This window comes from Rhipicephalus microplus, chromosome 6 (assembly GCF_043290135.1).
Source record: "Rhipicephalus microplus isolate Deutch F79 chromosome 6, USDA_Rmic, whole genome shotgun sequence".
Lineage (NCBI taxonomy): Eukaryota > Metazoa > Arthropoda > Arachnida > Ixodida > Ixodidae > Rhipicephalus > Rhipicephalus microplus.
In genome coordinates, this window is record NC_134705.1 from 6,994,103 (window position 1) to 7,010,478 (window position 16,376).

The 16,376-nt window shown below is 47.3% G+C and overlaps 1 protein-coding gene across 12 annotated transcripts in view; it reads left to right on the forward strand.

The window, feature by feature from the left end:
• The window catches only part of LOC119167755 (uncharacterized), a 595,822-nt gene that overhangs the window by 39,611 nt on the left and 539,835 nt on the right, over window positions 1–16,376 (forward strand). For all 12 annotated transcript variants that reach the window (XR_012883841.1, XR_012883842.1, XR_012883843.1 and 9 more), the window contains one exon: window positions 10,655–10,763. Coding sequence is in view for 9 of the 12 variants with exons in the window: in XM_075865247.1 (XP_075721362.1) it covers window positions 10,655–10,763 (109 nt within the window). In the remaining 3 variants the exon portion in view is untranslated. The remainder of the gene's footprint in view (window positions 1–10,654; window positions 10,764–16,376) is intronic.

Sequence of the window (16,376 nt, forward strand, 5' to 3'; positions counted from 1 at the left end):
GTCCTTATCACCGACAGAAAAACGGCATTCACTGCCGACTTAACTCAAGCGATCTTGGCATACAGCCAAACAAACCACCGCCGGACGACAGCGTACCACCCACAGACCAACGGCCTCACCGAGCGGCTTAACAAGACGATAGCCGACATGCTGTCAATGTACGTCGATGTCGAACACAAGACGTGGGACGCCATTCTTCCGTATGTGACCTTCGCATACAACACGGCGGTGCAGGAGACGACGCAGATATCTCCATACAAATTGGTCTACGGAAGGAGCCCGGCAACGACGCTCGATGCCATGTTACCCAACGTCACCGACGAAGAAAACCTCGATGTGAGCGAGTACCTTCAACGCGCCGAAGAAGCCCGACAACTTGTGCGTCTCCGTATCAAGAATCAACAGACGACCGACAGCCACCGTTACAACCTTCGACGACGCTTCGTGGAATACCAGCCCGGTGAACGTGTTTGGGTGTGGATGCCGGTACGCCGACGTGGACTAAGTGAAAAGCTTCTGCGACGGTACTTCGGACCGTACAGGGTGGTTCGACGTCTCGGCCCACTTGATTACGAGGTTGTCCCCGACGGCATCACGAACTCTCAACGACGCCGATCGCGACCTGAAGTCGTCCATGTCGCGCGCCTCAAGCCGTTTCATGCGCGTTAGCAAACTGAACCCGTGTTTTATTGTATTATTGTTGTATCGTAATTTATTCATTGTACTTTCTTGCATTATTATTGTACTTTCATCTTTAGTTAAAGCATCGGGACGATGCCTTTTTTTCAGAGGGGGGCAATGCCACGTTTCATTTCCCAAGTTTTTGTTATCGTCCCAAAACACCACACGATTCTCAGCGCAAACCGCGCCTGCAGTTTTCGAGAAGGTTCCAGACTGTAGTAGATCATTTAGATAAGATCACGCCCACTGTACGAACGGTACAGATTGTTCTGGAACCTACGCCACCGCCAGCGATAACGCTAGAACATTCGACGGCAAGAGTATAAAATGCCGACGCGCTTCGCCGCTAGTCAGTTGTTGATCAAAGGCCGACGCTCCGTTCGCCGCTATCAGTCCGAGACTGCTATCTGTGCGAGACTGCTGCTGTAATTGGACTTTCCGTTTACCGGGCACAGGTTCACCCAAATAAACAGTTAAATCCCAACCCGAAGTCTCCTGTCTTCGGCCACGTCACTACCCCGTGACAATATGCATTGTATTTTTCACTTCATGTGCTTTCTTTTAAAACTGTTGTGCCTTTTTTTTAATACTATTTATCAATGTATCACACCTGCTATAGTCTCTGCTTGAGAATGCAGTATCCTTAAATAAATATAGGAAAAGGCATCCTTTTTGTTTCCCCAAAATGGTCTGTAATTACACTGGTGAAACTATTATTGTTTTATCATGAATAGGGAGGCACTCAATATCTTGATTTAGTGAAAAATCTGAAGCTATCTCCGAGTTCAGATTTTTTTGTACATACGCAGCTAAGCCGCTACTCCAAGCATAAGTATGGTTGTAATAGTTGCAGTTATCAAGCAGGAAGGGTATACGTTACCAGAAAGCTACGTTCAGTAAAAAGTGCATTGATATTTGGTTTGTTCTGTGGAAGCAACTTTATCATGCTTATTTTTTAAAGGCACACTGAAGAGTAAAATGATTTTTTAAGCATTAGTTGAGTGCTATTTCTGTGCTGTGCTGGATCACGGCCGGGAGAGGGGGGAAGTGCTCGTGCAACACCCTGTTGGCGTGCGTGGCCTGGAGGGGGGGGGGGGGGGTGTGAGACAGCAAGTGGTTTGTTAACACCGCCACTCCTCCCCTGCCAAAGCCCGTGCACTCACATTGGTCTCACCGCTGAAAGAGCTTTATCAACGGGATAAACAACTTTATAAATTCACAATGCACTTATGCCGCACTGAAGAATAACTAACGACGGCATTAGTGCATGCTTTTCGACAGTTAACAAATCACACAACCAGAACTAAATAGAGCATCAACTAATGCATACTTGTTGCATACTTCTTGGTGCGTACCAAACCATCCGAAAAACAATGCTGGTCTTGTCGATTCTAGGTCTCATGGTAGCGCTATCTTTCCGAAAAATTAGACATAACTGAACCATTTTTTATGCAACCATTCATCGATGAAGTGATATATCGAATGAGCTTCTGTTTACATGTTTGATGAAGGCAAAATTATCTTAATATTCATAAAATTCATGTACACAGTTACGGAGTAAAACGGAAAACTGCTTCAAGTGCAAAACTATATGATTTCAAAAGTTTTCTAGCATTATCGTGCGATAACCTGATGAGTATTGTGTCTAGCTATTAATTGTATTTCGATAGTGTGAGAAGTTAACTACAAAAGAAGCCACAAAACATCGAAATAGGAAAAAACAGAGCACAAGGGACGTGGCTGCTTTAAACACGATGCATGCCACACCCCTGCTCTCTGTCTTTGTTTCTGCTGCTCTGCTTCGACGTTTTGTTGCTTCTTTTGTAGTTAACTAAGTATGTACCAAATTGATGTACATGGAGATCATGTTTGTGACTGTGTTATTTAGTCGCTCGGTTAAGCCGTTGTTCTGCGGATGGTAAGCAGTCGTCGTTCGATGCCTCGTGTTACTTAGTCGAAAAACTTCATCAACAAGCTGTGCAGTGAACGCTGTTCCTCTGTCGGTTATCACTGTAGATGGAGCACCGTGGTGCAGAACAATGTGGCACATGAAGAACTGTGCTACCTCAGAAGCCGTGGCTCGTGGTATCGCCTGTGTCTTAGCATAGCGGGTCAAATAGTCGCAACGTCCCATCGGACGATAACGGAAATAGTCCCATCGGAGGATAACGGAAATGGGCCGAGAATGTCCATGCCGACTTGGTCAAAGGGCTTGTGGGGTGGATCGATTGGCTGAAGTAATCCAGCCGGCTTGCTTGTTGGCGACTTTCGACGCTGGAATTCACGACAGCTTTTAACGTACTGCTTCACGCTTGCCGAAAGTCCAGGCCAGTAGTACGCCTCACTTACTTTGGCGAGCGTTCATGAGTAACCTAGATGACCAAGTGTGGGCTCGTCATGACACGCGGAGAGGACTTCGTCCCGCATGTCCTTCGGAACGACGAGGAAGTAAGCGCGGCTCGTAGAACAGGCGTTTTTTTTTGTACAGGACATTATCTCGGAGACAGAAAGACGTCACAACGCGAGATAGATGGCGAGGTATAACGGTGCTATGACCCTCCAGATAGTCGATGAGCGGTCGAATCTCTTCATCTTCTCGCTGGCGTCTGCTCAAGTCAGATGAGCCAAGGGCGCCCAGGAGACCGTCATCGTCCTCTTCTTCTTGATTGACTAAAGGTATGGGTTCACACGACAGTGTATCAGCGTCTTCATGCTTCCGTCCAGACTTATATACGATGGTCACATCAAATTCCTGTAGACGCAAGCTCCATCGGGCCAGTCGTCCAGAGGGATCACGTATGTTTACCAACCAGCAGAGGGCATGATAGTGTGTCATCACTTTAAGGACGACCATAGAGGTAAGGGCGAAACTTGGTGATTGCCCACACTACTGCGAGACACTCTTTCTCTGTGGTTGTGTAATTCACCTCGGTACGGGACAGTGAGCGGCTGGCATAGGCTATGACTCGTTCTTTGCCGTGTTGATGCTGGACGAGCACTGCGCCGAGGCCGATGTTACTGGCGTCAGTGTGCACCTCTGTGTCAGCATCATCATCGAAATTCGCAAGAACAGGGGCTGACTGCATCCGCTGTCGTAGCTCGGCAAAAGCAGCCTGTTGCTCGGTAGCCCATACAAACGGTGTGTCGTCACGTGTAAGGCGAGTCAAGGTTTCCGCTATCTTCGAAAACCCTCTAATAAATCGTCGATAGTCGGCGCACAAGCCCAGGAAGCGCCGAACAGTCTTTTTGTCTGTAGGATGCAGAAACGCGGCTACAGCGGCAAGTTTGTCAGGGTCGGGTCGGACTTCTTTCGCGTTGACTACATGGCCAAGGAATTTGAGCTCTTCATAACCAAAGTGACACTTCTGCGGTTTGAGTGTAAGATCTGCTGATTGGATAGCCTGTAGCACACTCCTGAGGCGGTGAAGATGTTGCTGGAAGGTTTCAAAAAAAAACGACATCATCAAGGTATACGGACAAGTTTGCGACTTCAGACAAGTAAGCACAGTGTCCATCATTCGCTGGAAGGTTGCGGGCGCTGAGCACAAACTAAAAGGAAGGACTCGAAATTCATACAGGCCATCAGGGGTCACAAAGGCCGTTTTCTCGCGGTCTCGCTCGTCGACCTCAATCTGCCAATAACCACTTTTTAAATCCAAAGAGGAAAAATAGCGGGCGCGGCATAATCTGTCTAATGAGTCGTCGATGCGTGGCAGCGGGTACACGTCCTTTTTAGTCACGCTGTTCAGCTTCCGGTAATTGACGCAAAAACGTAGCGTTCCGTCTTTCTTCTTGACTAGGACGACCGGAGAGGACCACGCACTGTTGGAAGGCTTGATGATGCCGTCGTCAAGCATTTCTCGAACTTGCGTACGAATGGCTTCTCGTTCCTTCGCTGACACTTGGTAAGGCTGTTGGTGTACTTGGCGGGCGTCGTCGTAAGTGATGATTCTGTGCCTAAAGATCAAGTCTGGCGCACCTTAGAGGAAGCAGCGAAGCATGACTTGAATTCAAGCAAGAGTTTTCGCAGTGCTGTCTGGTTTTCTGGTGTGAGGTTAGAATTAATATCGATATTGTTTAGAGACGTATCGGGGGCCTCCACTGCGTCCGACGAGAAGCAGATGGGAACGATGCCTAATTCATCCGCAAATGCTAACGAAGTGCCATGGAAAAGGTGTCGGTGTTCGTTGCTGAAATTTGTAACGCGCAGTTGAGATCGGCCATCACGTAGCTGTATGATACTCCTAGCCACACAAACACCTTGAGTCAGCGGGTGTTCAAAATTACTTTCAGCAATCGCTTCACGATTTCGCAATTCACAGCATGTGACGTCGACTATAACACTGGCTCTTGGAGGAAGCGGTATACTTTTAGCAGAAACTCGAAGAACGTCGGTACGTTGTTGGTTGTCCTGCTTGTCGATTGCTCGGTCAGCTGAGAAGGTGATGTGATTCTCTTGAAGATCAATGACAGCTCCATACTCCTGCAGGAAGTCAACCCCAAGAATAACGTCGCGTGAACATTCACGGAGCACAAGGAAACTTGCTATAAAAGTATAACCGCAGACCCGAACTCTGCTCGTGCAGGTTCCAAGCAGAGAGATGGTGTGGCCACCAGCTGTTCGAATCACGGAGCCATACCAGGGCGTGATTACCTTCTTTAGTAGTCTGGTCATTTTCCTGCTTAGTGTCAAATAGTCAGCCCCGTTATCAACTAAAACACCTACTGCATAGCCATCCATCAGCACCGGTATATCCAGAGAAAGCAGCACATATCGCTCAGTCGAATCGACACCCTTTACTGTTAGCGTCGATCGGAGTTCTTCAGCACGTCGACTGCCAGCGACCTCGCCTCCAAGGGTCGCTTGCGTTAGTTTTCCCAGCGGGGACTGGGGAACCGTGCGCCAGCATGGCGCTGTGGCGAAGATGAAGAGCGCCTCGGCGACGGTGCGCGCGAGTGCCGTCCAAAAGGCGATGGCATGCGCTGTTCAGTCAGGTAGTCCTCAATGTCCCGGGGTCGCTGGCCATACCGAGGAGGCGCTGGATATACTGAAAAGCCGCGAAGCCCGAGGCGCCGGTATGGACACTGGCGGTACAAATGGTCCGCTTCACCGCAGTGGAAGCACAAAGGTTGGCGATCAGGAGTCCGCCAAACATCAGATTTCCGAGGCGAAGCGCATCTGTCGTCAAGGTAGTGTGCTGGTTGTTCCGCAAGATGCACAGGGCTGGCGTAAACAAGGGGTGGGGGCGTGCGTGTGTTCTCTTAGTACCGTAAAGGCTGCGCGGACTGAAGTGAAACCGTAGGAGGTGCCTGAACAAACAGCGGGGAAGAGGAAGCTGGGCGCTTCAAGGCTTCCGCATAGTTCGCACGGTGGTAGTCAGCCGGGGCGGGTGTGGCGTTATCCAGACTCACAGGGTCACAAAGGGCATGATGCAGCTCGTCCTTGACAATGCTCACCGTAGGTAGTGGTGGTGTGGCAGCCTTTTGCAGCTCCTCGCCTACTATAGAGCGGAAAAGGTCGCGCAGACACTCGGTGTTGCTCCCAATAGTAGTGAGAACTTGAGCAGTGGACGTGTTCACTTGCCGCTCATACAGGGTGGATCCATGCTGAAGCATCTTTTCCATCGTGACGGCTTCGGACAAAAACTCGGTGACCGTGTTCAGAGGGCTCCGTACAAGGCCAGCGAAAAGCTGCTCCTTAACTCCCCGCATCAGTTGACGCAACTTCTTTTCTTCTGTCATACTCGGATCAGCCCTTCGGAACAGGCGCGTCATATCTTCCACATAGGTCATGACAGTTTCATTTGGCATCTGGATGCGGGCCTGGATCGCTCGTTCGTGGCGATCAGCACTTCTGTAAGTATCCAACAGCCGGCGGCGGAATTCGGGCCACGATGTCATCTGCTCCTCGTGATTCATATACCAGGTACGTGCTCCATCCTCCAAATAGAAGTACACACGCCGTAGTTTGGCCGCGTCGTTCCAGTCGTTCAAAGCAGCCACGCGCTCGAAGTCGACCAACCAGTCCTCGACGTCTTCGAGCTCGGTGCCATGAAACGGTGTCGGAACCTGTGGACTTTCGAGGGTGTACCGAGTAACCGGCGGGTTTTCCATACCTGTTAAAGTGGTTTGAACGGACGTGCTTATCATACTGGTGTGAACTGTAGGGTCTGCTTCAAGTGGTAATCCCCTGATCCTGCGGCTTGTCCGATGAACGGTGTTGACTCGCACTGGGCTTGTGGTGCCGCTTCCAGGAGGGGTCTGAAACATCCGTGAGGGGCTACTCAGTACCTCCACCAATTGTCACGTCGCTCCAGGGGGTGTCGACAAGGTTTAATGACATCTGAGCAACGGGGCTCTAACCAAGTGCGCGTCGGTTGGGCGTGTTTGCCGGAGCAGGGCCCACGCACACTTCGTTCTTCTCTGTGGTGTGTGCCTTCACCTTGGCATACGACCCACTACTAGAAGTAGGTGGCAATATATTTAGGCTGAAAACAGTACAATTGTTGTTATAGTCAGCTGTTACGCACAAAAATGAAAAAATATCACCATCTGTACTTTCCAGAAAGCTTAAGACTGTAATAGTTGAGCTTGTGACTGGGAAGTCTGGGGTTTAGTCCACATGTTGAACAAACCTTTGGTATCTTTTTTTATGTTGTAGGACTTTGCTACAAAACAAAAAGAAAAGCTTTCGTACCTGCCATGATGGCTAGTGACATTGAGGCCACTGGTATGATTGTGTTAATAGTTAACACCAGTGTATTTAAATCTGAGTGATTATTAAAGCAGCCTAGATGGTCGCAGTTCATCCAGGTTCCCACACTATCAGTAATGACTCGAAAGACTCCAATTAAAGAGTTTTCTTTTTAATTTTCTCGCCATTTTCCGATCAAGAATGCTGTGTAGCACTGATAGCTGCACGGTCGTGACCGAGGTGTACTGCGCGCGCAGTCATAACGCGAGATAAACGTGCAAGATAGATTATTACTGATGTCTAATAGAAAGATGCCCCAAATACGCCTTTTTGTTGACAAAGCCACAACTCCCGGCAGCGAGGGCACTATTTTGCTGTATCGCGACCCCTTTCGATGCATTGGCTACAGACGGCAGTAACTTGACGTTGGCAAAAGAGCAAAATCAAAGCAACGGTGTAAGCAAGGCTTGATTGCAGGAGATGTCGCACGAGTGTGATGTGCGTACGACGTATTTTCAAAGGCGCTTTTGGGAACGCAGCGGAACTACACAGTAACTCGTCTATCACCTTACGTGCGTCACGGTTACCAGCGGAAAACTATATGTGATCACATCATTGTAACTATACCAAATTTCTATGTTTGCCATTGTGCGGAACATCATTCGTATGACCATATCCCTCACGATGCAATTGTTTTGGAACAATGAAGAGGGCATACATGCTGAAGTAGCGACACAACTGACGGACGGCTCGTCAGGCTTCAACATGTGTGCGTAGGTTTCTACAGTGATCCATTAGTGAAAACTGGCATGGCTATACATGAAACGCGTTACTATTGTACGTCAAGCTGAGCGCGCCTCTAGCAAGTTGTGTACAGTGCATCGCTTACTAAGCTCACTGTATCAGAGCCGGGCTTTGTAATGTATAGGCGTGCATTTGCCCTTGCGTAGAGATATTGTTTCTTCGTGCTCGCTCAGAACGGGACCGAGCAAAGGTATGAAGACCATTTTGTCTAGCCAATGCAGTGGCGGCAAGTTGCCTTAGTTTCCACAAGCGATACACACTTGCTGTCCTGCACACAGGAGCGCGGCAGCGGACAGCGTGGTCGGTACGCGGACGTGAACCGTAACAGCGCTAAACCGTAAAAGTGCTTAAACGGCCTTGCCACATGTACTGCCGTGCAGGCAGTACATGATTTAGATGGATTGAGATATTTATCATTGGTAGCTTTGTCGTGATGACTTGCTGCCGCATTTGTTGGAAGCCGCCATCACGCTTCCATGACTCTCCATGCAGGCATCATCGCACTTGCGCCGAAGTCATAGTAATCAATGATCTACTAAGGCTCTTATTACAAATGTGCGAAATCGTAAGGTCTTCACAGCGACATATGCGAACGAATAAGCTTATGCTTATTCTAGGTTCGAAGTGAATTCTGATTTTGGTCAAATAATTTCTTTTCGAATTCAAGTAGTATATATGACATAATGAAAAATGGGCATATTTATCATGACCTAACTAACCTATACAATATTTTTAATGAAATAGGACCTCTTTGTGAATTCCCCCTTTTTTTTTGCATTCAAAATAAGTCTAAGATTCTATTTTCAGCAGGATGAGAGTCATAACCCTTAAAATACGTAACATTTCAATATTTATTATAGTTAGAGCATATAAGTCATCATAACTGGCTTTTAAGCATAATAAAATGAATTGATTTAAGAGTAATATTTTCACTTAAAGGGGCCATGTGACGCTTTTTTAAGTAGCCATAAAATGGATTCATTAAAGAAGCTTATTTATTGCCTCATGAATTCACCGCCGCAAATATTTTTAGAATTGGTCCAGTACGCGCGGAGTTGCAAAGATTTCTCGCACGCTGCTAGTGCATTCTCTCTTCTCATCCCGACGAAAGCACTGGAAGCTAAGCAGGGAAATTGGCACGAGGAAAGAAAATGCGTCACTCGTGCTTTCTGAGCTTGTGGAGTAATTAGCCGAGAGAAAAGTGTTATTTTTAGCTGACTGAGAATATTTTGTGAATTGCACGCCACGTGCTGTGCTATAATATTTGACTTGCATGTCTTGGGTAGCCTGGACTACCGATCGACAGTGTTTTGTGACAATTTTTCTGAAAAAGTATTGCGGGGCCCTTTTAAGCTTGAAGGAAGGCTTCGCGGCAGAGCATATTTTTTTTCGGATAGGTGCTGTCATGGTTTAGCATTCCTACTACAGTAAAACTGCCTTTACAGGCAGTACATTCAAAGTATCATGTATTTATTCTTTCCTTGTGAATACTTCGAAATTTTCAATAATTTAAGTTTGAACTGAACTAAATTCAATACCGTAATATTTGTTTGAATATTCGAAGCACTAGAACAATTGCACAAACCTGCGAACAAATATTCGTGAACATCAAATATTTGAGAAATATTCGAGTTGGAATATATAAAATTTTCTATATGTGGTTATCAAATCCAATACGAATATTACAAATGCAATATTCGCTGAAGGTTTGAAACTTTAGAATATTCGCACACCCCTAATTGTCTGTAACGATGCAGGAAATTGTGCCATTTTAGTGAGGGTAAAATTGTATCGTTTGTCTGCGTTAGGCAACATGAAAAGTTTAATTAAAGCAATTCAAGCTAGCACCCATATTTCGTTGCTTAAAGTTTTACACTTTTGTTGCCTGATATTGCCACAGACATTTTTGCATAACTGCACAGGCAACGGGAGAAATAACCTTACAAGACACAGCGCTGTGTTTTGTATGCCCCACTGTCTGCACTGCTTCACCACAAACTGCAGGAACCAACTAGTTCTTCAATAAGAACTTGTTGGGCGAGTTGATCATAACATAGTGTTTCTTGCACTAAAGATGCAAACCTTTGTTTCATCGGCTCTCATGCGTTTGTCTTTTTTGTCCCCAAAATCACAATATTTGTTACTCACTTAATAACAGCTTTACATCACAGATGGTCTGTTTTGTGCATAAGATATAAGGGGTTCTTTAAAAAGGTGTGTATATTACTGAATGACGCACCTCTGGTAAAGTGGTACATGTGTGAAACCTGATTTCTGCGTTGCCCACTTTAAGTTTAGCAATTTATGGCTGCTTTGTTGTCAGAGCATGACAGCAACACTAATGATGTAAGGGAATACTAGCCAACTGCATAACTTCAGTAGTAATCAGAATTTATTTTAGTGTGGAGACCGCATTGTGCATTTATGAGCAAAGCCTCTACTGACGTTGACGCTTCTTTTATGCTTCATCAACAGGCGATTCCCAACATGCGAGTTGCGAGCAAAGCACATAGAGGGCTACGTACCACTGCCCTCACCCAAGGGCTTGGCTGCTGCTTTGGCAACCTGCCTGGATGACACAGATGTGAGTAAACTAATCAAGGATCGACTTAAGTTTCCCTAGGCTTTCTGGAAGTGTTTCTTACTGCTAAGTGATATGGTTCCTGTTCTTCAAGCTTGGTATGATGAAAACAGCTGGCCAAGTTTCATCTTACTGATTAAGAACCATTAAAAAAACGTCTAATGATTAGCTAAACTGGGTGATTCACAATTTTTCATTTTTAAAAAAATTTGCATTACTTCAGGCACAATTTTAGTCGAAACACTGAAAATGAGGGGGGGGGGGGGCACATTGAACCTCTCACAATGACGGCTCAGGAGGAATCATCAGTTTTGAAAGCATTCATTAAGACTAAACCTTGCTGATGTTTTTCGTTCACTCACTGTTTCATCAGTGCATTTCGTTTGCTGTTGGTATGTAACAGCTCTTCGTCTCTTCAAGGTGCCTCAATTCGTACAATACCTGCAACGACGTCATTGTGACAAGTGTGCTGAAAAATTATAGGCCTAGTTTTGTTGTCCTCTGTTCACAATTATTATGTAAATGTTTGACATCATCTGTGAAGAACCTCTCTGTAGCCTTTATTGGTGCTGCGCGCTACGCCGTCCAAACATGGCGTGCCTTCCAACAATCCAAGTGTCCCAACAGTCTTTGCTCCGATACTTGTTCTTCTTTGCTTCTTCCGCAATTTTCTACATCCTCCGCCGCCGACAATTTCACTTGCATAATTCCAGGGGAGACAGGAGTTGTATCGGCCTCGTAATCTCAGTGTTGTTTGTTAATCTGATTCTGCATGCCCTAACGTGTCCATCTGTATTCTTGTATACCTTACAAATCCTTCCCATTTTTCAGAATGTTATAGGCACTTTGTCATCGCATATCAATACATTGTCATCAACACCTAATTAAATTTTTCTTTTTTGTCTTTTCTGAAGTGAGTGCTTCTGAGAGGTAGTAGGTATTCTTTGTACCAGTGGTTCCAGAAAGTGGTTAGCCATCGCTGACGTTCTCTCCACAGGCGCAGTGTATCTGTGTTTTTCATGGCCGTTATCGAACCTTCATGGTGAAGGAGGCTAGTTAGTCGTCGAAGAGCTATCGAATGAGCATGTGTTAGAGTTTAGGTTCTTTCGCTTCAGCAGAGACGTATGTTAATGGTATAAAATTGACCACTGCCTCGACTTCTGCTAAACTGTACTCAGTTGCCCAAAGTTGAAGCTGCCCTTCCCTAATGATCTTCAGAGGCAGCCTTTAACCGTTTGTATCATCTTTTCCCAGAATCCTTCCCATCATGAAGCATGTTCAGCAATAAATTTCCACACGATGTAGCTGGTCGCGCAAAAGTTCTGGACCTGAACATCTCGTAAAATCTCGTAGGTGCACTTCGATTCCCTACTAGCTGCTCTAAATGTTAGAGCGTTATCAGAATATATGACACTTCGTATGCCCCGCCGCATGACAAAACGTCGAAAAGCCAGAAGAAATGAATGAACAGTCATATCACTACATAACTCTAAATGAACGGCTCTCACTACTGCACACGTGAATACGACAACGTAGGCTTTCACAGTGCAATTTCATTTTACAAACACAGGTCCAGCTAAGTCGACGCCGCTGACTTGAAACGGTTTTGAGTGGGGAACTCTGTCTTTTGGAAGAGGAGCTCACGTCGCAGTAGGGTTTTTCGTTGGTAACTCTGTACTGCAGGAGCTGTGATTCTCAGCTTGGGCCTGGCCAGTAACTCGCTCAATATTACCCAACTGAACTTGGCCTGGTCCCTCAAAGCATGACCCAGGCCCGGCCGGAACCTCAGGAGAAATCACACCTACCTGGCCCCTAAGGGTAGTGCCCAAACATGGAATGGACAAGGAATTTCAAGTGGCAAATATTTACGTTTCATTGATGCATTCTTCACTAACACTTATTCTTTAACACTCTGAAATTCTTATTGCGGCGACACTTGTTTTTTGCCGTGAAGACAACCAGTTTTCGCGACGATTCTATTTAAGCAGTGTGAAATTTTGTGCACATAAGAATGGCAGACAAGAATGTAAAAGAGTAAACTACGAAGGATCTTTAAATGTCGGGTGCAATACAAAGCATGCAAAGGTGTTTGTAGAATGTATTATAGGCATTTGTGCATCTGATTTTTTTATCATGTGGTCGATACTACATCGGTCAGACGGGGCGCTGTCTGAATGATCGCCTTAGGGAGCAAGCAAATCTGATGCGCGGATCAGTGGGCAGCCACTTGGCAAGTCACTGTGCGAATTGTGGGTGCACACCGAAGTTTGATGAATGCCAAGTAATGGCAAGGTATAAGGACAAGAGGGCACATGAAATGAATTAAGCTTTTTGATTCGCAAATCGGGAACTGATTGTGTAAGTGCCCATCCGTCAATCTGTCTGATAATGAATACGAGTATCTTCTCAGGTTGTCATTTCAAGGTTGGAATAAGGTGGTCTGGCGCATGCGCCATTATTCGTCCCTTTATCTGTGTATGATCTCCTCGCCCTCTTGAATGTACAGTTGAGCCCACATATAACGGCCCCACTTAAAACGAACTTTCGCTTAAAACGAACAATATCCGTGTGACCGTGAAAATATACATTGGTTCAATGGCACGAAATCGCACCCTTCGGCCATCTCCACCGCTTCGCAACGCCTGCCACGCTGGCTCAAATTAGTTTCGTTTTTTGACTGGAAACGCGCCCAGAGCTGTTCCATGCGTTCTGGCATGTGCGTCGCGTGTGCGCGTCTTGCTCAATCTTGGTGTGCGTGTGTGGTCATGATGGCCGACGAGAGGACTAGCACGCTTTTTCGTGCCGCTCAACAAAACATCGAAAGTGTGACCACTTGGCTTGAGCATAATCTGCGCGTTAGGTGCCGCGTTGCGGAGCGATTGCTCATAGCTGTTGACCACCTGGCAGCCAACTTGCCGCTTCGGGTCTCCCGGTATTCAGCTGTGGAGATGGTGAATATTTCGTGGGCGGCGTTGACAGCTACATGTGCGCGAAACTATTTTCGCCAGGCCGACTTCGTCGATCATCAGGCCCGATGCCGAGCCTGAAGCTTCCGAACAGGACCACTGCGGCGGCGATTTGTGGCAGCGCGTCGTCGAGTCGGATCTGAGAAAGCGGGTGAGACATCTGTTGCGATTATTTAATGACGGCCGATGATGATGCCGACACTGCGGAATTGTGCACGGATTGGGGTATTGTGAATGAAGTACGTGGCGAGAGCGATTTGGAGGAATCGGATTGCGAGAACGACGAAGCTTTGGAGCCAGCGCCTCATGCAGCTTATGCCACGGGCCTCGGAGAACGAGCAGCCTGCCGTTTTAAATGAACTCAAGACCGCCCTTATCGCTTCTGCTCTTCGAAACACGTGCATCATGGACTTTTTGGGGCAAAAAAAGCTTGTGTTTTCACTCGCAACTGTTTTTAAAAGCTGTGTTTTATTTACTACGAACTTCGGGATACAGCGAACGGATGCCGCGTCACACTCAGGTTTGTTATAAGCGGGCTCGACTGTAGATATATTCCCGCCATCTGTGCAATAAAATTGGTTTGTCCTATCTCTCGGCTCTATCTTCCTTCTGAAAACATTCCCTGCGCACTAAGCAAGTATATTTCTTTCAAAAATGCAATACCAACCAGCCCAAGTAGCCACTCTTTTACGTTGCATTGCTTTGTGGCAATTAATGCCGTTGTTTCTGCAGATTTGTGGCGAAATCTGGTTGTGGAACTGGCACATGTCAACCACAGTTTTTTAATTAATTGGACTGGTGCCGGCCTCTCCTTTAAATTATCCACTCTAACTTTAACTTTAATTAAGTGGTGTTTTGATATAACTGAGTTCAAATTAACGAAGTTTTATTGTATCTCTCTTAGATTGCCGTTTGTCCTGTCTATCGTGCGGTTAGTCGAGTGAATGTAAAATAATTCTAAAGGAAGACGGGCAGATAAATGTCTTGCTGTTGTGATCATTTCTGCGGCGTCCCAGTCAATACTGTGGCCAGTTTCATTGTGGTGTTCCGCCAAGGCATTTGCAGTTGTGTGGCCCTTGGCGACGTCATTTCGGTGTTGTTTCAAACGTCGTTTCAAATTCCCATTCGTGCCAATGTACATCCCCCACATGGTATCCTGTAGATAACTCCCAGGAGATCCGTGCGCTTCAGAGGATCTTTTGCTGAAAAAGCTGTTGTCAGCGTTTTCCAGTAAGCACGTGGGCTATTTTAACACCATAGCCTTTAAAAATTCTTGCCAACGCCTCGCTTGTTCCCGCTGTGTAAGGAGTGGCTGCACGCTTCGCCCTTTCTTTTTCTTGGGCCATTTCACTACGGGGCTTAGCTGCATTACGCTCCCAAGTCCTGAGAAGTTGGATTGGGTAACCGTTCATTAACAGGTCCCTTTGGACCCTCTGCAGTTCTTGCGTATGTTCTGTAGGGCTGAAGCAGACACGGAATGCCTGGTGTTAGGAAAGGACTCAAAAGTGCTGTGTTTAGGTACGATTTGTGGCTAAAAGGACTTAAAAGCGCCGAGGGACGCCAAACCGAAACTGAAGAAGACGAGCGGAGGGCAGGTGGCACGAAGGCGATAACAAGAAATGAAAAAGAAGAGGATAAGAAGAAGGAACGTGCGAAAGCGAGCTCGAGCGTGGAGGCCACGAAGGCAGACGAAGCAGTGCGCTGCTCGAGAGGACGAGTTCCTGGGAGCGTTCCTGAGCCGGACGTGGGACCCGTACGTGTCGGCCAGGTCGAGCTCCGGCGTGTTTGCTCGGGGTCGAGTCCGCCGGCCGGTACAAGGTGCAAGGACGGGGCCTGCTGAACGGCTCCTGCCTGGGTGCAGTGGCCGGCAGCAGGTTCGTGGGCGAGGCCTACCGGGCGTGGTCCTCGTGAGCCGGGGCCTGACCCTGAACCTCAGGAGTTGCGATCCTGACTGCTGGCCGCGACGTCTGACTAAACGGCGCTGCACACGGTAGCGCATCCGTGTGCCGTCAGCCGTTCCAGCCGCTCCAGCCGTGCCACCTTTGCCCTCGCGCACGTCGACGACCGCATCATGTCGGGACAACGGGGACCCAAACTGTGAGGCAGCGTTTTCCTCTTGCGAACTGAGAACTCTACGCGCTGGACTCGGAGTAAGCGTAGCCGCGAGCTCTCCGCATGCTAGAGGTCTGACTCTCGTACATGTTGCGTGACGCTTGGCGTGTAGGGTTGGACATATAGTTTTATTTTCACCTGCCACTTCGTTTTCTAGTTTACAATATAACGTTTCTTTTGTTCGCATCCATTGTTGATGCTAATCCTTTTTCGTCCGCTATCAACAAACACAGTGACGAACGTCCTTAACCATCACAATTTCTGGCGTCCGCGAGACAGGACTAAGCTCTCGCCTCACATCTGAGAGCCTCACGTTGTTTGTGTGTGGCGGACGAGGATGGACGACAAGAGAAAGCTAGTTGAGCTAGGGAAGGAGATGGGGCTGAGGGGTGAGGCTTTGCTGGCATGGGTGAGCACGGAGGAAAAGGAAATGAGGGACCAGAGAGCGAAAGATCGAGAGGAGGCACGGCTAGCAGCACAGGTGGAGCATGAGCGTGAAATAGCTCGCATGGAGGCTGAAAGGCTCCTGCTCGAGGAG